The sequence below is a fragment of the Haliotis rubra genome, unplaced genomic scaffold (genome assembly GCF_003918875.1).
Source record: "Haliotis rubra isolate DU_JTF1 unplaced genomic scaffold, ASM391887v1 Scf158, whole genome shotgun sequence".
In the NCBI taxonomy this organism is placed as follows: domain Eukaryota; kingdom Metazoa; phylum Mollusca; class Gastropoda; order Lepetellida; family Haliotidae; genus Haliotis; species Haliotis rubra.
In genome coordinates this window covers 1,502,416-1,525,403 of record NW_025765536.1, presented here as the reverse complement: position 1 = coordinate 1,525,403, position 22,988 = coordinate 1,502,416, and the positions used below count along the sequence as shown (strand labels likewise).

The following is a 22,988-nucleotide window of genomic DNA, read 5'->3' as shown; positions in this document are numbered from 1 at the left end:
CAGCTATATGGCGGCGGTCTGTAAATAATTGAGTCTGGACCAGACGATCCAGTGATCAACAGCATGAGCATCGATCTGCACAATAGGCAGAGTGCGGCGTAAAACAACTCATTCACTCACTATTGGGAACACTATTTCATAAAAGTTGTAATATCTTCGTTTTTGTTGGAAATAGATACCACTGAATGGTTAACAACTTTCTTAGCAGTATGGAAAAACACGTGTCAACCAAGTCAGCGAGCCTTACCACCCGTTAGTCGCTGTTCCCAATAGCTTAACCCTTCATTAATGACACTGAGTATATGACGCTCCAGGACGGAGCTTCTGGACGTGAACCAGAATGATCTATAATTACTCAACTTAGGACTTCTACATTACAGGGAGTGCTAGGTGAATGGGACAATAATATGATTCAGGACTGAGACTGACTGAAGCATGCAGTCAAAATACACTTGCTTTTGTCACGAATGCATCTAAAATTCATGGTCATACCTTGAAGATGCCAGGTAGAGTTGGTCTTCAGCATGCTTGTCTTTGTAAGATGACAAAGTGATGCATTTTTGAGTTGTGATCTAACACATTCAGCAAAAGGTGCATAAAGTTTATGATTTATGAGTTGTGGAGAATGGTAAATGTTACAAGTAACCACAAAAATAGTGTATTTCAAGCACATTTTTATTCAGTTTTGATTTCTGTGAAAAGATCTGCACATACAAACATGATGATAATAGCCAGATAGAGGGATGAAAGTGTTGACTAGTTCAAGCCACGTTTAATCTTGTTTGCTTGCACAGGCAGTTGTCTCAAAGGTTACCATGTCCACAGTTTCACAATATCTGCTGCTACATGAGCTTACTTGCACAAATGAAATTTCTGAATGTAGACAAGTTGATTTGAGTGAACATAACAGCTTTTGAGATGACCCCTATAGAGAAATGTCCGACAAGATTCAGATGTAGTGTAATTAGGCAAAGACCATATTGAAATATTCAGCAGCCAACAAGTCATTCATATTGACAAGAAGTATATACAAGGAGGGGCATAACAGTCAATAAAATACAAGAACTTCGCTTTGTCCTTTTCCTGACCTGAAAGTGAAAATTCTGATTTTCTAAATAAAATACAAACCCATGAAGAGAGCACTAACTTATGAACATGAAAACCATTTCAACCATCGACTAATGGTTCGAGGGTAATTAATTAGAAGGCACAGAATATAAAGTGGAAAAAGTACACAAAACCACTAGATTTTACAATTTACCCATCTTAAATCTAAGAGTTCCCTTGTAACTTGATGAAAATAGTTGAAGTCAGGAAAATGACAAAACGCATTGTAAAAAAACATCATATAAAAACCTTAGCATATATTAATTGGAAGATTAGTACCCAGTCAGTGCTAATGGGAACGAAATCACAAACACACAGGAATGTATCTTATAATTATGCATAAATAGTTCTCTCCTGGATGTGAGCTATGCACTATCTTGGTCTTATCATGCTTATGGTGCCATAGGCTAGGCATTATGCAACTTATTGTTTCATCAGCAACCAAAATAATCCAAATTATAAGATATAAACCAACTTCAAGATATTATATGATGGTTTGCAAGCATGAAACATTCAGCAACTATTTTTCATCTAGCTCCTTCTGAGATTATTTAGTTTCTGTCCTGAACGGCATGTTAGATCTCAAGTTGAACTGAAACCAGCAATACACAGAGTTCAGGTGTTATGTTGAATGTTACAGCTGATGAACCTGGGATTGGGTCAACACAGCTCTGAACCATGTAAAGAGAGGGCTGCCAATCTCTCAACTTCATGCCTCCTAGCGGCAACTAAGATGCTTGGAGCTAACATTGCACTACTTGACATCCTACATAAAATAAACAAATGTGCAACCAAGAGGCTTATCTACAATGAAATGAAAAGGTGATCTAGCAAAAGTATGAGTAATACAGATGACAATGTTGGATGTGTTGGTGTCAACCGACATGTTAATATGTTAATACCATACATAAAAGCCATGGAGAAAGAAGGGTAGGTAACTCTTACAGATAATTAGACATGCCCCATCGGACATGAACAGTTTCAATTACTAATCAGATGACACATTTCTCACATCAAGGACATGGTTATGACACACAATCAACGACAATATTAATATCCGCAATATCAGATCTTTTCTCCAGCACAAAAAGTCACATATATTATGACCTTCAACGGACATTTCCACTAAATGCACTTGATAATATATATGGGAATGGAAAATGGCTCCTCCACATCTAGGGGAGAGCACTCTACTTGAAGCAGAGGACAGAAGCACTCTAGTAAAGCATGTACACTGGGCTGTTGGTCAGTACAATTATTGAACATGGTACTTTCATGATGGTAAGCCGTTAGGGAAATCACCTGAAAACAATGCTTATTTCAAGATATAACAAGAATACGGGACATTAATATTCTTTGCACACACACACACACAGCAATACAGATCTTGCATTGGGCACTGGTATATAACAAAAACAAAATTAACATTTTTCGATCATAAATAACAAACATTGCTTGTAATGTTCCAAAAACAAATGTTATAAAAATATACAAATGTAATTTGCTGGTGCAAACCAACTTGTATGTATGCCTGTCTTGAAACTTTGGAATTTCAGTCTGCATGCCTCCTTCGCTACCTCGGCAACAACTGCGATAATTAACATAAGCACGTGATACAGGACTCGTATCATCCCAGAAACCAAAAACACAACTTTATGAAGACCAATCACAAATGATAAATAATAATTTGGCACTGACAGAAATTACAACTAAATTACACATCCATAAATCTCAAAATCAAGAGGTAGATTAAAAAGCTTAGACTCAAGAATGCTTGAAGTTCTAATAGACGGAAAGGGCAATTAGCTGAACAGTCTACTGGGCTAAAAGAGATAAACCCCAAAATGATCCTGTCTCTAAGAAACTTATGCATCACTAATCTCAAACTAAACTGATGACATTTTCCCCAGCTAAAACACATGGCCATGATAATGGCAGTCAAGTACCTTCTAGGTAATATCCTGTAGAACTGATCACATAACGGCAGTGATTAACCAGTATTGCACGGATACTTTGCGGCCATGATTTTCACTTGAATATGCACTCGATGTGAATAACGGAATTATGTTATAACTGTTACATTGTATGAATGAATACAAAACAACCAAAGACTTATCTGGATTACTGGGAGAACTTCACATGAACTATCAAAATAACATGACTAGAACTTGTATAACATATCAAAATATGTTGGAGTGAGGCGCTCGGAGCTGCATCCTACAGTCCCTCCATGGTAATAAAGACTGTTTCCCTCATCTGCAGCTGTGCACATGTTGGAATGACTGAGATGATAGCCTTCTTCCAACACATGACAAACATAGCAGATGTGTTAATTTCAGGTAATGATTCCAATGGATGCACGACTTTCATCAACTACATGGATCACCACGTAGTCTACATATAATCCAACTGGCTCCATGAGATGTGCCTGATCTATCACTAGTTACAAGGAGACCGTTCCCATCCCTCTAATCTGATTGCTAGAAAGCCTTTGAATATATACTACCTGAAACAAGTTAAAGAGCACCAACAACTAGAAGGCTGTGTGTCGCAATACCATCAACCATGACAGATCAAACGCAGTCGCATGAAGTCAGGGCTCTTTAACTTCTTTTGAGCAACTTACATCACTAAAGTTGGGCCTTCTTCTTCAAACTTGAGGCCCTTGTACATCTAGGATCTAAAGTTGGGCCTTCTTCTTCAAACTTGAGGCCCTTGTACATCTAGGATCTAAGTTGGGCCTTCTTTTTCAAACTTAAGGCCCTTGTACATCTAGGATCTAAAGTTGGGCCTTCTTCTTCAAACTTGAGGCCCTTGTACATCTAGGATCTAAGTTGGGCCTTCTTTTTCAAACTTAAGGCCCTTGTACATCTAGGATCTAAAGTTATGCCTTCTTCTTCAAACTCGTGGCCCTTGTACATCTAGGATCTAAAGTTGGGCCTTCTTCAAACTCGTGGCCCTTGTACATCTAGGATCCCAGCGACTGTGTGAACACTTGACAATGTGCACAGTTGAACTGGGTGTGGAGAAAGCAGTTGGGAACATCACAACCAGCATCTTTGACTACTACGTACAATACAGTGTGACTACTACGTCTAGGAGGATTATATGGGTTATGATGTGTTGCACACGTTTGAAGCAACAATTGCATCACTCATTTAGATACGTGGCTACTGCAACCAATGATAAAATACTCTTGAAGAAAACAGACAAAACTCATCTGCTCTACATAGGTCCTCATAGGTAAGGCATTTGATCTGATGTTATGAATAGTCTTCCACGGAGACTGTGAAGTTCTTAGGTCAGCAGAGCCCATGTTTACCCCTATTGCACCAGTACTGGTTGTTTCTGTCCTTGCACAAAGCTGCCATTCCTGACAAAAGTATATTTCAAGTCACCCAACACCTGGTTCAGATCTTCCACTTACTGATCCATCATTCCATAACAACATAACATTTCACAATGTAAGCACTTCGTGGCTTGTATGTGGTGCTTCGTATTTCACCATGGTGTAAATTTCCATTCAACAGACATTCTGAAGAATATTTGTCTTGTAATTTGGTCCTCCAATGTGGTCAACAGGTATGTTGGTGACCTAAGACTCCTTGTAACTTCCAGCCTCATACAGTGTATGCCAGTACGACAAGACCAACTCCTCATGAACTTTTGTCAGTACGTATGTCATTTAATAATTCAACTCTCAGCTACTGGCTTGAGATAAACAATGTACCTATTAAGGCAGGTCGCTTCCAGTCTGAGAATTTCACACTTCCAATGATAATATCTAAACGAGATGATCTGGCTCCTTATACTAGAGTTGACATAGCTGAGGCATTTGCTGGCTCGGGGGACTTTTGAACTCCATACTGACCAATAAAGGACCCATCTTCATTAAATTTTCCAGGGTCAACATCACCATAGTCCTCCATGCTGTCCGTCTCGTCATACTCAAGTGGCATCTTTTCTGGGTTGTTCTCGAACGAATTACTTTGTCCAACTCCATTCTCATCACTGGAGACGAAAAAGGGAGACACATTATAGCAAACATCATCTGAGACAAACACATTAAAGAAAACCATTCCACCAGGAAATAGTGTCATTTATCCTTCATTATTAAGATATCATGTAAACATGGATCATGCAACAACCTGGTGATTTATTTATTCTGGTTAATGCTAACTGGCACAGGAGCTCAGAGTGGGATTTGTCCAAGGGGAAAGTCTTCTTTCTCATTCCCCCAGTAATTTGAGTCATGTTTGAAATGAGGTGCTTCCCACTGTTATGTCAGAGGAAAGGTCCAAGTCCACTGCGTGAGCTCCTGTACCAGGTGCTACTACAGAAGTAAAGTAGGAGAGAGGAGAGACAAGCATGAGAGATGAAGCAAGATGACAGATCAGGAGTCCACACACTGGTCAGAGGAGGGAGAGTATCATTCATGTCCACACATGATCACACACAACACTACATGCAATCAGAAATAACCTTTCAGAAATATTAGCCAAAATAAATCCTAGAAACAATTTGTAATCACAGGCAATCACACAACTAGATGCTAGTAGGGGTGAGGGCTACTTTTGTTAAATAGTATTATTCACAGCTGTTTGGAGGACTAAAGTAGAAACCTTTCATGGAGTAAAAAACTAAATGAAACTTTTTCATTCATTAATAGTAACAAACCGTATGATTTATTTAATAACTACACCTATGGTTCGCTTGACCAAAAATTAATGTTTAGTGATATTAAACTAATTTTCCATTTGTTAACAGTAACAATAACAAAAAAAGGACTTATTTTTTAAATTATTAAATATCTGGAACTGTTGGAACAGAAAATCCAGTAAGGCTTATGATGTTATATACACAATATGCAAGTGATATACACAATATCACATGTTGGCGAATATGAAACCTACATCTAATCCATGATGTTATTAAAACTGAATCTGGCAGTCAGTACATGGGGCTATTTGAGGCATGCTTATACATGTTGACTATATGGACTGATGGGCTGGTGTTTGTAGTGAACCAGTATATCGACTCCCTGGAGAGCGTGACAGGGAAGGAATACCTCTTTGCATACTCATTAAAGTGATCCTGTCCGTCATCAGGGTTGCTGCCACGGAGACGCTCCTTCTCTTGCACTGCAATGACACTTGACACTTCAGGCAAAGTAGAATCCACTTAAGTCAAGTTAATGGTAACAGTATTTCTCCGAACAAAACGTGGGAACCAATGTCCGAAATAGTTGCAAAATTTCTGTCAGGATAAGTGAAGGTTATTCCAACTTGCCCATTCATAAACATCATAGCTTACTTGAGAGTAATTGTAGACTACTTGACTTAATTCAGTTCTTATATTTTAGTTGTGTATAAAAACATTTCAAGTTTGTGTTGATCTCAGAAAGTTTTGGTTTTGGTTTGGTTGTTGTTTAACGCCGCACTCAGCAATATTCCAGCTGTATGGCAGCAGTCTGTAAATAATCCAGTCCGGACCAGACAATCCAGTGATCAACAGCATGAGCATCAATCTACGCAACTGGGATACGATGACATGTATCAACCAAGTCAGCGAGCCTGACCAGCCGATCCCGTTAGTCGCCTCTAATGACAAGCAAAGGTTGCTGAAGACCAATTCTAACCTGGAGTCTTCATAGGGCTCAGAATGCAAATCTAAGCAGAGGTTATAATAAATACACTCTCTAGCAGATGGCAATGGCTTAATTTTGAGTTCAATTCTTACTTGATTTAAGATACCCCAGCTATAGATATTTGATTATTGAGTAGATTGAAATGATCTAGTGGAGAAAGTATTTCAAAGGGAAGTAACTCATTACTAACCATGGTATTTATCTCCCCTGTTTCTCTTGATGATGCAGACAATGATGAGGATGAGAAGCAGAATGGCAATGGCCACCATCATTCCAATGAACCATCCGGCACTGAGTACATTGGCCTTCTTTGCCGCTGAAAAACAAAAGACAGTTGTTGTTAGATGAATCCAAAGTTGTAGGTGAAGCATATGTACAATACTATATTTTATCTTGAAATATTGGAACCAAAACAAGAAAAAAATAACTGTCAACAGTGACAGGACTGCTTAACTTACATCCATGGGGCAAACTGAAATAAACTGACCATTCAAGGTCTGAAGATATCTCAAGATATCTCAGGGAATTTTGAAAGTAGACATACTTGAATTACAAAGTCACAGTAGTGTTTTTGATTATCTGTGCAGGGGAAATCTCATGCACAAACTGGATTGTCTTAATATTGTCCATAAAGCCGATAACTCTAAGAATCTGTGCATTCTTGTGAAAGTTAATGTTCATGTGAATTTGTGCATAAATTAGTAAGAACTCAAAATGCAAGAAATGCATTCACTTGTATTTAGTTATTTGGTAACCTTGATTTTGGAGATCTTTTGACACTATAAAAGAATTAGCAGTAAACATCAAATGATCTCTCAAACCATAAGGCTTATGACAAGTCACACTGAGGTTGGATGTCTACATCAGGAAACATCACAATCACTTTAGTGTCAGCTCTATATAACACATTAGTATAAATGATATCAACTGCAAAACAATGAAGAATATTAGGCCATACATGCCAAGTTGCAAACAACATCATTTAGAAACCCATGGCAACCCATCACAATTCCCATGTGTACAATACAAAAGAATTATGAAGACATTCTTAACAACCATGGAATTAGTGGGTTTTGTTTCCCTGGGAACATACCACACATACTATTACATGTGTCTCCAGCCCTATTCCAAACTGTACCCACATCCAATTCAGCAAACAATAAGCAAGGGCAGCCATGAAAGCTAAGCCAATACCAACCCTAGACTGGTGAACCCTGTTACCCTGATGCTCCGTAGTGACCTGTGCTGCAGGCGTCATATCTCGCCCAACACACACTCACCAGATATCTAGCTTCACACACATTCACTGGCTAAGCTGGGACAACATAAACATAAGCACCATACTTGCATGTGTGTCAAGGTCGGACTACATCACCAACAAAATAGGGTCTATAGTGGAACATGATGAGTAGGCTTTGTGGTAGTGACTTCATAAATGAGCAATTCTGCATGCTGAAAAAGGCCAAACAGCTTCTGTTGATGTGACACAAAATGTGTTCACACAAATCAGGAACTTTGGAGTCAACTCAGAAGCAGGAAGCGGGCGCTGACCATTACATCATCCAGCTCTTCTTCATAATAGTGTTATACTTCAGACATTTTACAATGCCCTCGTATAGCGTCCATAACGAAGAGGTCCATCTTAACAGTAACCTACTGACTGTCAACCTAACAACTCCTAGCCCTCACTTGAATATTAACATGCACAACCTTATGAATTTGACATCATCATAAGAGCAGATTGCTGCAATCCCATCATGCATCAGTGCAACATTTACATCCAATGGCAACCTTCTACATGATCAATTGTTCACTACATGCGCGGCGGCAGCAAAGGCCAGAGAGAGATCTGTACAGAAGGTATGCCTAGCAGTCACGGGCGCTGTATGTCGGAGAGAGAAGAGATTATCATTCCTTAACAAACTCCATACATACCTTCCTCACTGTCAGTATTAATAAGAACCTCATTTGTGTCCTTACTTACTACACCGCCTGTAAACATAGCAACCTCGTGATGAACCTCCGACACTCAACACATCAATCTAACATCAAGGCAGATGGCGCTATCATATACACTTGTCATTGAGAGGATCACCAACACAGCGACATCAACATGCTGTTAATATCGAGATCGGAAAAACGTGGGTTACAGCTACCCTTGAGTGTTCAACAATGTAAAGCATGGGCTTCTACATAAAACATCTGCAGTCATTGGAAATACTTCAGTTCAATTAGGGGTCCTAACATACATGGAGAACTTTTGCCCTCAACCTTTGATGAACAACCATACGCTAATGAATACACATCTACCTCCCCGTATTCAATACTACATCATTGGCCTACATATCAGAATATTGTTATTAATTCTATCTGTTGGCTGCATGCATGGAAACAATTCTGTTGTATCATGTTAATTATACACCCAGCTAATGAAGGGCTACACGTGAATGGAATGTCAGTACTAACATCAACACACGAGGGATTGGTACCACAAGTAATATGGTGCCATGCAGACGGATCACCGACTCTTCATGGAACTTGTGTTATGCAGTACATGCTGATTAATTTCCACGTTTAGAAGAAAAAAAATACTGATAAAACCTCCAGTAGAATTGTTGGCGGTTTCGTTTGCATTCAGGTAAGCGAAGACAGGAAAGAAGGTATCTGTTGTAAACAAATATGTTGATAAACCTCTGCTGAAAATATGTTACGAATAAGGTATGCCAAGATAACATCATTAACCTCCAACTTTTTCTGAATACATAATATACCTGGACTACTGCTGCTTATCACACAGTAATAATATTTCTGTTCATAATTATCTATTACCTTAGCTAATATCAGAAGTACAGAGATTATACATATGTACCAGAGATCTAAAGGTTTCCACAATAGTTGTCATGAACACCTTATATCAGAATGAGAAAAACCACTGTGGTCTGGAGTAATGTCGCCATTACACGACCTTCCTAACTACTGCACTGTGTTACAAGTGATATACACGCCACTGGCTGCGTGAAATACGCCTTCAAACCAATCAGAAGCAGCTACTGCCCTCTCACATGCATGTTCATATGTCAACGTTTGAAAAATATCTGTAAACATGTAAGCAAGGTGTTAAAGATAATAATAGCACATGTAGTAAGCCATGAGACATTAATAAGAACATGGACGAATACTTAGACAACACTGTACGCCATCAAGAAGATTCTTGACATTATCTTAAACATAGTCGGGTAGCCTCTCTATCACCAGTGTTGCTGTTCTACCATTGTATGCAGCGGAGAAGATAATATAGTACTTGCCTACACCCGTGGTAGTAAATGTGCGTGGGTCACTGGCAGCTTCCTGGTAACTCTCGGTGCCATACTGCCCAGTCTTCGTCACCACACGCACCTTGTAGGGAGTTGCTTCCTTCAGACCTTCAATCTCCTGCCAGAAGTCTTCATGCTCTTCTTCTGCAACACTGTCCCAGTCATTCTTCGTAAGTTGGCGATATTGCAAGAAAGAGCGAGCTCCCACAGGCCGTCCTTCGATGTCTGGGATCCGCCAGGTCATTCACAGCTGTTGCTGCTGCCCTAACCTCGTCAATGATGGGACGAACAAGGTCTGGAAGAAATTGACCTCAATATTTGGCAACGTTACAACAGAAAAATTGTAGTTTATTGCATGAATAGTTCGGGTTGAAAATTCCACTGTAACTCTTGTCATTAGGATATTTGCAAATTGTGCATCTTTTAAGGTTTGTAAACACCAGTTGTGAACTGGGTTTTTCCAAAGTAGGCAATTGTCTAAAACGTGCAACACTTTGAGCGTTCTTCTAAAGTCATTACAAGAAAAATACTGTTACACTTTTACCATTATTATTATTATTGTTATCTGTTATACAGTCTGGGGTTTGTGTCACACCAGCCATTGGCTTTACTTATGGAAATACATTAAAATCTATTATGAACAGTGATTGTCTGAGTTTACCTGATGTGTGTTCAGCTGTGCGCACGTCGATGTAGTACTCCTCCCCCCTGACCCTCCTGCGTCAGCCCCCACACGTACACGCGGTACGCTGTGTCAGGAGTCAGGCCTCCAAGGAACACGCGGCGCTTCGTCACGGTCTTACCCACCTCCAGCTCACCAATCTCAAGCCCTTGGACTGAAAGAAACAACACATAATACATATCGAATATTCTCTTCTGAATTAGGAACAGTAGAGACTCATTGTCTGATAAGACAATGTTTTGGACCCTATTTCCAATAAAATACAAAACACAATTGTTGTGAGAATAAATGTATTATCTATAGCAGACTGAATCTAGCTGCAACTCACTCTTCTTGTATCCGACCTTGTACCCAGTAACATTGCCATTTGGCTCCTTTGGCTCCCCCCACTCAAGCAGGAAGTGTGTGGAGCCACGGTAGAGGGCATCTAGATACTCAACAGCTGAGGGCACTGAAAGCATACAGAATATGTAGGGTGTAAAGAGGAACTCTCTCCTTATCTCTCATTGTCTATACGACATGGTCAGACACAATGTTGGTAAGGTGTATCATGAATACTAGCCATCAGAGACTCCTTACCTCCTTCTGGTGTTGAGAAGTTGACGATGTTGCTGCCATTAGAGCTGAAGTAGTTGTTGACTACTACAACGTCGGACTCTATTTCTGCATATGAGGGTAAGTTACGCACTTCCGCCCTCATCTTGTCGTCATCTGCTTGTCTTCGTTTTCGTCTGGAGTCCTCCTTGACTGAGTCAGGGATGAACACTTCGTGCATTGTTGTCTCCTTCTGATCCTTCTTCCAGTAACGAATCTGTCATTGAATCAACGTCACTGATTGGTCAACACATGTAACCCACACATAACCAAAGTAGTATAGACAATGGGGGTACAGGATCAACCCCCAGGTTAAGGGTTTTACCTCAATTCGGCTCCTACACCCCACTAAAAACAGGGTAAATTTGGGGCAACATCAAATTATGCCATCCACACAAATTTATGCCAAGATTGTTACATGATTATCAGTTGCTACACAATTGCATAAGCAGGATTCAGTATTAGCTTAGAGTGCTACGTAGCATGTAGCATCCTCACAAGGTTCATAATGGCTACAGTCCTGCAATGTTACTGATTCAGAGTTGCTTGCCTTTCTAAACAATGGCAGACGAGAAGGTTGATAAATATAAGCAAACTATATTTTTATAAGTAGTTTTGTGTCATATAATAAAACAGTTCACTTCACTTTCGCTTGATGCGATGATCTATAGACCTTGGACAAGTGATAAATCATTGGATCAACCAAAAGTGAAATCAATAATCTCAAATATATTGGATGGGAAATATTACTAATCAATGCATCACTGCCATCACCACTGGAAAGTGCAAATATTATTGATATGAAAATTGTGTCCACGTTAATATCGAAAACTACTGTGATGGAATATAGTTTTTAATTCCACACACAATACATAAAGTTAGTGTTCATGGGCTGTTTTTTTAAAGTTTTGATTGTCAAAGGAACCTTCCGATATTCATCCTACTTTTGGGTACCGATTTCTGATCTATATTGATAGGCAGCCTACACCACTCTGTGTTCACGACACATGTCCTCCCACCATGTTCGGGCACGTACCTTGTAACCTTTGTATTCTCCCTGCATGGACTCTGTGCTGGTGTTGACGGGATCCCAGCGGAAACCTGCACTTGTTGCCGTCACATTTTTGTCAGGGTCCAGCTCAAAGTTGCCAGGGACAACAGTGGGGGCTGGAAACACATCCATACAATCAATCCTATATCATCAATTTTGGGGTTCTTTTTTATAAATGTTGTTCCACTTGAACCGCGGTTCTGAATGCCATGAGCTTGCGAGTTCCAGAAAAATATACATTTATTAGAGAGCAGTGTGGTCGTTTGAAATGTCTTAAGTTTGCAAATGCCAACTACACAACATCCTACCTGCTTCCCCAGAGTGGCCCAGGATCTCCTGGGCTTTGTTGTATGGCTGTCCAACTACGTTCTGTGCCCTCACTATGATGTAATACGGCTTGTAAGTTTTGTTGATGAAGATCTCCTTCCGGCCCACTGTGAAATCAGACCGACCAGGTTCATGACACTATCCCCATCCTTCTCCCTCACCGATATGTTGTAGAAGAAGTCAGGAGCATTGTGTTCAATCTGGGGCATAGTCTGAACAAATACACAACATTTTGGTATTAGTAGCCAAACAAAACTTACATAATGAGAGTGAGAATTATTTATGTGCAATTTGGCTATACTTATCTATTGGAAAACTATAGTTGATGGCGTAAGTTAACATATCTGTGATATCTTCCTCAGGCACAGCAAGTATTCATGCTTGATCAGGTTTGATGTAATAACAAAAGGAGTACTTTATATTTTTAGAGGTACTTGTCTGTTCCAAATGTAACAGAAATAAAGAAAGGAATTAAACCATGTACACAGAAAACTTCTTGTTCTACACTGGGTAGTAGTGCTTCTGTACAGGGTTAGTTTATGTGAAAGTTAGCTGAGCGGTTTAAATTATAATAAAGGTACCAAATACTTATTTGGCTGACTGCAGATCAGATGTACAATTGTTCACATGACTGCTATGTTCCTCACCTCCCACTCCACGACCAGGTAGTTGGTCTTGTCGCCGACAGTCTGGACCTTCCGTGGATGCCTGTCCGGACGACCTTGAGGTGTCTTGCACTCAGATGGATTTATAGCACTTGGTTTCCCAACACCGATTTCATTGATGGCCTTCACACGGAAATTGTATCTCACCCATAATGAAAGCTTTATTTTGGCCTCACGACTATCAGCAGATGGCCTTGCACCAGTGACCCAGTTGTCTGGGTTGAAGGACGTGTTGTATTCCACAATAAAGCTTTGCAGCGGAGAGAAGTTTTCCTGATTCTTATCAAACTGCCATTTCAAAATGGCGTCATTGGCATAGCACTGCCTCAACGACACATTGTATGGTGGATCAGGTGGTGCTGAAGAATACAAGAACAGACGAAGTTGAACGTATGACATGATGAAAAGACAAACAAAAGGCATGTATTTTGGATGAGTAATTCCTCAAAATCTGAACTTTGAAATATATTTCAAACAAATGAACAAATTTTGCAATTCTTGTAAAATCCTTTGAGGACAAGTTTACCTTTGACCTGTAACTTGGCAGTAGCTGTAGCATTGTCAAGGCCATTAGATGCCATGCATGTGTAGTTGGCGGTGTCTTTACTATTGATGTCAATGATCGTCAGTATGCCGTCATTAATGCTGACCCGGGGATCATCCTCTTCAATACGGACACCATCACGCAGCCAAATATACTCCAAGGTCTCATGGGGGTCCGTGATAGCCCCACAAGTGAAGGTCGCCTCGTTACCGTAAATTAATTCAAGGTCGAGTGGTATGGAATCTATTTTGGTCTTCTCTGAAATTCAAAGAATTGTTACATTAGGAATTGCAATGAAATAAATCTATTTCTTGTTACCAACACACAAAAGTTGTTTGAAAAATCAAGACTTTCTTGGGTAGTGCTCAATCACAAACCAGAATGCAGAATCAATGTTGAAAATTATATCTTTTCTGACATAATTGCACCTCAAGATTTGCATTAACATGTGTTTTCATGACAACCTAAGAAACCACACAGTGATCCCTTGCTACAATGCTAACTTTGGGTCACAATAATGGATGAACGTTACAGATGATGAGCTGTTTATTCAAGGTGGAGTTGGATGGGGTAGACGACATAGTCAGCAGGACTTGCTCAGGGTACCAAACACGATCTATGCTGCTATAACCTTGCCTCTGTTTATCAGAGAAACATACAATATAGAAGTTGTGTATGCTTCATGGCATAAAATAAAGGAAAATAACTGAGTGTTATGAAGAAACTACATCATTTCCATTTAGTGAATTCAGAACATGGATTGAAACTAGTATTATTTCATCAGGTGTAATATCTTCCTATATGTTATTTCAAGTACAGCTTCTACTATTTATATCAGGTATGTATAAAATCCTGATAACGACAAGCATAGCACTTCCGGTACAGTTGATTGATATTGTTGGATTGCTTTTATGCATGGATTATTTGACTGTTTACCATTAGGAATTCCTTGACATGTATTTTGATTAAGAAAATGATATCTAACATAAAACAATCCAAATGGAACCAATATGACATTTAAGACTCAGAGTATGGTATTTGGGACGCATCCATGCTCTGATAACTACAGTTTTGGTTCAAGGTGTCATTACTGGTAATCTGATGGTGGCTGGTGTAAATGATAGCAAGTGCTATATCAACCCATGAAGATGTGGGTTAGAATTGATCCTTAGCAGCTCATGTCATAAGAGGCGACTAACGGGATTGGGTGGTGAGATGGTGAGACGGTGAGGTGGTGAGGCTCCTTGACTTGGTTGACACATGCCATCGTATCATAATCACAAGATGGTTAAATAACAGGATTAACTTGTTTATTTCAGTTGGGCTCTGTTAATTGGTGCTTATGTTATTCCATGCTCTTGGTAATTCATTTGTGTTCGCAGATACAGTGTAAAATTGAAGTTTAATAAATAGGATGGTAGATTTCAGGAACCTTTTCTACTGCACACTGAGTTATAACATATTGGAGGGTGAGGGAACAATTACTTTCAATGAGTGCATGTGTGAGTTCAATAGAACACCGCTTCAAAAGGTATTTCATCATACCATGCTTGATGGCTCAGCTAGTATTGGAAGAAAACCTGAAGTGATTCAGGTTTCATACGATTACCACTTTGGTAAAACCAGATACTTCTCATAGTTTTGATGAATATTTGTAAATGCTTACTTCTGACTGTGAGTGTTCCATTAGCTTCATCCTTCCCGAACCGGTTACTGGCGTAGCACTTGTAGTTGCCAGTGTCCTTGTGATTCACATTCTGCAACACCAACAACACGGCCTGCTTACACTCCAACACCAGGGCCAGCAACACTATCAACACGGCCTGCTTACACTCAGACACCAGGGCCAGCAACACCAACAACACAGCCTGCTTACACTCTGACACCAGGGCCAGCAACACCATCAACACGGCCTGTTTACGCTCCGACACCAGGGCCAGCAACACCATCAACACGGCCTGCTTACACTCAGACACCAGGGCCAGCAACACTATCAACCTGGCCGCTTACACTCAGACACCAGGGCCAGCAACACCATCAACCTGGCCGCTTACACTCAGACACCAGGGCCAGCAACACCAACAACTACAACCTAGTCAGGAAACTTTCTGTCCATGCACCCACCATGATGAGGAGATCTCCATTATCCTGTACGACATGGCGGTCCCCGGTCAGCCGCTGGTTCCCCTTGAACCATTTAACGGTGGGCTTGGGTTTCCCGGAGGACTCGCATGTCAGTGTGATTGTCTGCCCCTCGGCCACCTTCAGTCTGGGCAAGGGTTCGCGGTCGACATTGGCTGGGATGGCTGCAACAGGAACAAGCTCTGAACTAGTACCAACACCACTGCTTGTAACTTGTGCACTGCTTCATGAACATAATGTAATCTCTACTTCTTCACACAGATTTTTAAATGTTTTGGTTTATGGATCAGCCAACTGACTTTTTTTAAAACTATATGTGCAGTAAAAACTACATAACATCTCTTAAGGGCAACAAACAGGTGACAACAAACTTGGTCAGTACAAATGCAGGTGTATGATGTAAACCCCATTCTACAGAGCTGTATGTGTATCTTCGGGTGTTGATATGGTACAATGAGTATCCCATGTGGTTATGACAAGCAACAGTGTGCTCCGAATCAACGTAAGCCAGTTCTCCAACACTTAGGTACAGGTATTCATCAAAGTCTCACCCAGAACGTGAAGGAAGATATCTGCCCAGATAAAGCCATTCTTATTGGTTGCGTTGCACTGTATGACCTGTGAGTCGGACTTGGACAGGTTTGTAAAGGTAAGTTTATTTCCTACCAGTTTTCTTCTTGGATTATCAGGTTCAACTGGAAAACAACAATCCAATGACAGGAAATCTTTAGCAGAAACCATTCTGCATAACTCGATCAAAGATGGCTTACACTGAACAAAGCAAAACTATCAATGTCAACCCTGAATGATTCCACATCAAAACACTTTCATGTTTTAACCAAATAATATTTTTGAAAAAGAATTTGCTGTACAAAGTGTTCATGGATCATGCTTGTAATACTTTACTCAAACAAAAAAGTTTACATCTTCTTGCTAATGATCTTTAATAGACACTACTTCAAAACGTATATATATCGCTACGCAATGTCATGCATAGAGAGTGACTTTGGGTAAACTTCCATGGGTGTGATATACTCACGTTCAATTTGGTTCCCATTAATGTACCACTGGATTGTGGGCTCAGGGTTTCCTTTAGCTTCACATAAAAACTCGGCATTCTCTTCCACCCCCTTAGTCAGATCTCTCGGCTCCACCACCCACTTGGGGCGGGCTGCAAAGGGGATATAAAATATATAGTCATACATCATCAAATAAATCATCAAACGACTCAAGACTGCCTCTTTCCCCAACAGAAGTACAAAGATTGTTCAAGACAGTGGTTCCAAAATTGTGCTAAAGTTACCTCAGACAACACACAAGGTGAGTCAGTTTAGTCTTACGCATGTTTTAGCAATATTCCAGCAATACCATGGCAGGGACACCAGAAATGGGCTTCACACATTGTACCCATGTGGGGAATAGAACCCGGGTGTTTGGGTGCAGACTTGAAGCTACATTGAGTTTATGTTTTAACTTTTTACTTCATCTGGGTTTCAAGTTTCTTGTCACTCATTAAAAGAGACTGAAACTACTTCGACTTGTTTTTATTTCATATAAACTATACATTCATTTGGGAAATGACTTCAAATAAGACAATTCAAGGAGAAAAAACTATTGCAATAGTATTGAACAACCATGGTCGCAATAGACTATCGATATCGCAATAGTATGTTGCAATAGACTATTGCTATCGGAATAGTTGTTTCCTTCTCAATAGTCACTGCTACTGTTAACAGTCAACTCACCCTCCACCGTGAGCACGAAGGTCCTTCTGATGACCTTGTCATGGGCAGAGTTGCTTCCTTCACACACATACTCGCCAGCGTCTTCATACTTGACTCTCTTGATTTCAAAGTCAAACATATCCTTGTTCTGTTTCATTCGAGAGTTTAACTCCTTTCCTTTTCTCTTCCATACAATTTTTGCCTGAGGGCTGAAAGAGGACACATAAATTTCATAATGGAAATCAACGACACATTTTCATAACATTCAGTGAGCTTCACAAACAAAGTGCAAGAAACATACTGCCTCTGCTGCAATACAAGCCTGCTGGGACATCTAACATATTGCCTCTGCTCCAATACAAGCCTGCTGGGACATCTAACATATTGCCTCTGCTCCAATACAAGCCTGCTGGGACATCTAACATATTGCCTCTGCTGCAATACAAGCCTGCTGGGACATCTAACATATTGCCTCTGCTGCAATACAAGCCTGCTGGGACATCTAACATATTGCCTCTGCTATAAACCTGCTGGGACATAACATAAGCCTGCTGGGACATCTAACATACTGCCTCTGCTTACAAGCCTGCTGGGACAATATTGCCTCTGCTGCAAGCCTGCTGGGACATCTAACATACTGCCTCTGCTGCAATACAAGCCTGCTGGGACATCTAACATATTGCCTCTGCTGCAATACAAGCCTGCTGGGACATCTAACATATTGCCTCTGCTCCAATACAAGCCTGCTGGGACATCTAATATATTGCCTCTGCTGCAATACAAGCCTGCTGGGACATCTAACATACTGCCTGCTGCCTGCTGGGACATCTAACATATTGCCTCTGCTGCAATACAAGCCTGCTGGGACATCTAACATATTGCCTCTGCTGCAATACAAGCCTGCTGGGACATCTAACATATTGCTCTGCTGCAATATGCTGGGAAGCCTGCTGGGACATCTAACATACTTCCTCTGTTGCAATACAAGCCTGCTGGGACATCTAACATACTGCCTCTGCTCCAATACAAGCCTGCTGGGACATCTAACATATTGCCTCTGCTGCAATACAAGCCTGCTGGGACATCTAACATATTGCCTCTGCTGCAATACAAGCCTGCTGGGACATCTAACATATTGCCTCTGCTGCAATACAAGCCTGCTGTGACATCTAACATATTGCCTCTGCTGCAATACAAGCCTGCTGTGACATCTCCAACATTATTCCTGCAGGCATTGTCTCGTTTAAACATGGGTGTAAGTCTGAATGTATAGATCAGTCAGATTAAACATACTAATTCTCAATTTCATAAAAATGAAATAAATTGTCTTATATTATTTTAGCACATTAAATATAAAACCATCTACAGTACTTGTAAGTTTTTCCAGTACTCTTACATTGCGAAAATAAGAAGTACGTACTCCTGATGTTGAAAACTTATCTGGAGCCCTGCATCCAGCAACACTTCCATCGTATTTCTTACCAAACATAAATACCAAAATACACATACTATAAATGTAACGTGAGCCCAAACATGAGTATAAGCTTCATACTGACATAATGTAAGTAGTCCTGCCTTAAAAACAATACCATCTCATTAATAAGTAACAACCAGAAGACCTAGGAAACGATGAAATAGATTCCTGGATTAGTGAGTGAGTTGGGTTTTACGCCGCTTTTAGCAATATTCCAGCAATATCACAGTGGAGACACCAGAAATGGGCTTCACACATTGTACCCATGTGGGGAATCGAATCGGGTCTTCGCCGTGACGAGTGAACGCTTTAACCACTAGGTTACCCCACTGCCCCAATTCCTGGATTAGCAGGTAACAAGTGGAGCTCGTCACTGTACGGCACAAAGTCCTGTGCTACAAGTCACCCATGAAATGGAAATAGTTGAACACATCTGCCGTTACTGCACTGAGCCTGAGGTAGAATCTATCGTCACGTTTTCTTGATAACAACAATGGAGTTATATACAACACTTACTTTCCTGCGAAAATGCACTTGAACTTGGCCGTTTTGCCCACAAGTCCGAGCACCTTCAACTCTGAATGCCACAGAAGGGACACGGGCTCGTCTGCTGGTTCTGGAATAACATGACAACACATCTCATGACACGTCTGTATGAAGCATGATGAAAACTGAGCGAGCATCTCCTTTACATGATCTGTGCGAAGTCTCCAAGCAAATCTATAGCAGGAAGCTGATGCAGAAGACCTTGTTTACTGGAGGAGCTTTGTGGGAAAACACATCGGAAAAAGAAATAACTTTATCTTGGTAGCAAAACTTTTTGAACTGCACATGCATTTTAAAGACCAGTTTGTAAACAAACCAAATGCTCTTCATTAAAAACTTGAATTGGAGACATGAAACTAGGTCATGCTAAACCCTATAAATACCTGATATTTGCTCTGTTAACAAAACACAGCAGATATTCTTTCCTGCTTTTGACAACTCCCGCAGATGTGATTTTCACGAAATGATGGTAAGTTCTGTCAGTTGAAACCAAAGTCTAATTCAACTGCTTTGCGAAAATCTGAATGTCTAGCTAGTATGCAACTGTGAACTAGAAGCAGCCTAGCAATTGGTTTGTAATCAAAGAAGTAAATGGCGGCACTTTCAGCATGATGTGATTCAAGCATGGTATGGATAGGCTTGTATACACCCATCAGCCACATACTGCTTCAAGCTGGGATTTAATACATAGAAAAACATACAATGAGCTATGATAAAGCATGGAGTATCTGTCTAAGGTGAATGCATCGGGTTGATATCCAGAGTTTTACTACCCACTGTTTAAATGAGACAACATGGAAGAGGTTTAACTGTACACCCTGAAGAACTTCCCTATTTCCAACCTATTGTTCAAATGATATCATGTAATCACTTTGAGATGTCATGAACAAACCATGAGGGCATATTGTGTTTCTTCAAAAATGAAACACTGTGACATCAAACAGGTGACCAATTACACACTGAGAATGACTCAAATGTATATTTACAAATGAAAAGTTACTTATTTTCACACAATCATTCTACCTATATATGGGAAATAGAAACCCAGTAGTGTGCACTGATCCAAGCTTTGACTCATTTGATACAGACATTTTAACTAGCAAATCAGCAATGAGTCAAAAGTAAACACAAGCAACATTATGGTGGTATCTCAGGTCAATGATGAGTTCATATGAAAAGACTAAAATTTACTAGAGTACTGCCAAATATCTGACACTGGAGAAAGCTGCACTTGAGAAACATAAATATCCCCAAAGACTTTAAGATGATACTCTTCATATTCAATTCTCCTTTGAGTGTACAATGATGTCTGTGCTTTTAATGCTGCACTCAGCAATATTCTAGCTACATCACAGCCGTTTGTAAGTAATGAAGTCTGGACCAGATAATCCAGTGACGAACATCATGTAACTAGGGCACAACCTGCATCAACTAAGTCAGCATGCCTGACCACACAACCCTGTTACATTGCCTATTATGATAAGCAAGAGTTGTTTAAGACATCTAACCCAGATCTTCAAGAGTCTACATCGACCTAAGTACACTAGGTAGGGTATCTGTGCTTCATTTATAAAGTTCATTAACAATACGTTTATTCTAGAATTGAACAAGAAATCAGCATTGTAACTATCCCTGACCATGGGGGGAGGGGAGAACGACATTAGAACCTTGCTGTTCCCTTGCCAGCAGTCTACGTCTCCATTAGATAATTTAGGTTCTCAGACAACCCTATGTGGATCCTTTTGTAGAAAATCCAAAATAGCATTTAAGTACTTTGTTCATAAGGGTATAAATTACATGATACACACAGAAAGAATAGAAATAAATACAAAATATCATACAGTGCTAATAAAACACTAAGCAGCCTTGTCACCATCTATAATATGATGTACTGTGCAGAAACCTGTGATTCCCATATTTACATACCTGATATCACCACTGTCATTTGAACTTTGAATATGTGAAAAGCCCTATTCTGATTCAAGAGTTCTTAGAAGGGATATTCTACCAGAAATTCCTCACTGCCAGAGATACATATTTTGGTTCTGACGAAAAATAGGCAGAATGACGTAAAATCAAATGTTTTTTCTTATTTCAATACTTAGTGAGTGAGTCCTGATATGATATAATTAATAATGCTTTAAGAATCAATATTACAACTACATGTATGCCAGCAAAAGATATTTCACACTGGTTTTCTCAGGTTCCAGGAAAGCATGCTTGAAACATAAAATTGTTGATAGATTTATTGTTTAGAATCACAAGATATACAAACACTGTCCTTCTAATTTGGTTATGTATGAAAACATGCAATGTCTGTGATGAAAATGTGTTCAATCTGACAAGTGACTGACTTCAATACTGCAGTTAGCTTTCTGGTAATTCTTGTATTTAGACAGTTTTAAGTTTGATTTCTCTTCAATACTGATCGAAAATGTAAACACATGGATTCAAGATTGACATTCTTGCTTTTGGTCCATGAGCTACTTCCTTTCCCATGTTTACAATGTGTATATTCCCTGCCTATTATGTGATTCCCTTGGAATAAAACTTCTACATCCCTGCTATTTAATATATCCCATCCATAAGGCCATTTTAATCATCCCAAACTGCAAAGTACTGAAATAATTGGAACAAAATAAATAAATAGAAAGAATCTGAATTTCCCTCTCTGTTTTTCACCTTAAGTGATAAGCATAAATGTTTTTACTTTTTCTGTGTTCCACATTTCTTCATTTGGCAGCTTTCAAATACACACACACATAAAAATGAATTCCATCATGTGACCCGTAATGACAAACTGTATCTGAGTATAAGAAACATCACAGCATCATCTACAGAAACAAGCATGCAAAAGTTCTGCTTGGTCAATCCTGCAGTTTCAGAGAAGAAACTTAGAGAGCCAGGAATGTATCTGGAGGGAATTTAAGAGCATGGTCAAATGCAAAAGGTGAAATTGAGGTCACACTTACAAATATTGCAAAAGGTTTAACGTAAGTGTTGGACCCCACACATTTTCCAAAAGTGCATTTTGAAAAATATGGTTGAGTGACAGACATAAATAGTCTATATGCATGAATGGAGAGAAACTCATAGAGACTTGCTGGGACCTAAACGCAAACGTTGCAGCTTCTTAACCCCCCAAAGATACATAACCATTTGGAAAAGATG

At 39.8% G+C, this 22,988-nt stretch overlaps 1 protein-coding gene across 1 annotated transcript in view; it reads right to left on the bottom strand.

Annotated features, from left to right (window-relative positions):
* Nucleotides 1–661: 661 nt before the first annotated feature.
* LOC124271145 (neuroglian-like) overlaps nucleotides 662–22,988 on the bottom strand; it is a 70,514-nt gene continuing 48,187 nt past the window's right edge. Inside the window, exons 7-25 of the mRNA XM_046706211.1 lie at nucleotides 19,788–19,887; nucleotides 17,819–18,006; nucleotides 17,113–17,244; nucleotides 16,625–16,768; nucleotides 16,056–16,237; nucleotides 15,598–15,688; nucleotides 13,914–14,189; nucleotides 13,370–13,746; nucleotides 12,862–12,934; nucleotides 12,704–12,829; nucleotides 12,381–12,511; nucleotides 11,330–11,561; nucleotides 11,079–11,201; nucleotides 10,751–10,904; nucleotides 10,060–10,310; nucleotides 9,356–9,418; nucleotides 6,945–7,070; nucleotides 6,176–6,248; nucleotides 662–5,118 (exon numbers count right to left, since the gene is read on the bottom strand). Of these exons, the coding sequence (XP_046562167.1) occupies nucleotides 4,914–5,118; nucleotides 6,176–6,248; nucleotides 6,945–7,070; nucleotides 9,356–9,418; nucleotides 10,060–10,310; nucleotides 10,751–10,904; nucleotides 11,079–11,201; nucleotides 11,330–11,561; nucleotides 12,381–12,511; nucleotides 12,704–12,829; nucleotides 12,862–12,934; nucleotides 13,370–13,746; nucleotides 13,914–14,189; nucleotides 15,598–15,688; nucleotides 16,056–16,237; nucleotides 16,625–16,768; nucleotides 17,113–17,244; nucleotides 17,819–18,006; nucleotides 19,788–19,887 (3,047 nt within the window). The 3' untranslated portion in view covers nucleotides 662–4,913. The remainder of the gene's footprint in view (nucleotides 5,119–6,175; nucleotides 6,249–6,944; nucleotides 7,071–9,355; nucleotides 9,419–10,059; nucleotides 10,311–10,750; nucleotides 10,905–11,078; nucleotides 11,202–11,329; nucleotides 11,562–12,380; nucleotides 12,512–12,703; nucleotides 12,830–12,861; nucleotides 12,935–13,369; nucleotides 13,747–13,913; nucleotides 14,190–15,597; nucleotides 15,689–16,055; nucleotides 16,238–16,624; nucleotides 16,769–17,112; nucleotides 17,245–17,818; nucleotides 18,007–19,787; nucleotides 19,888–22,988) is intronic.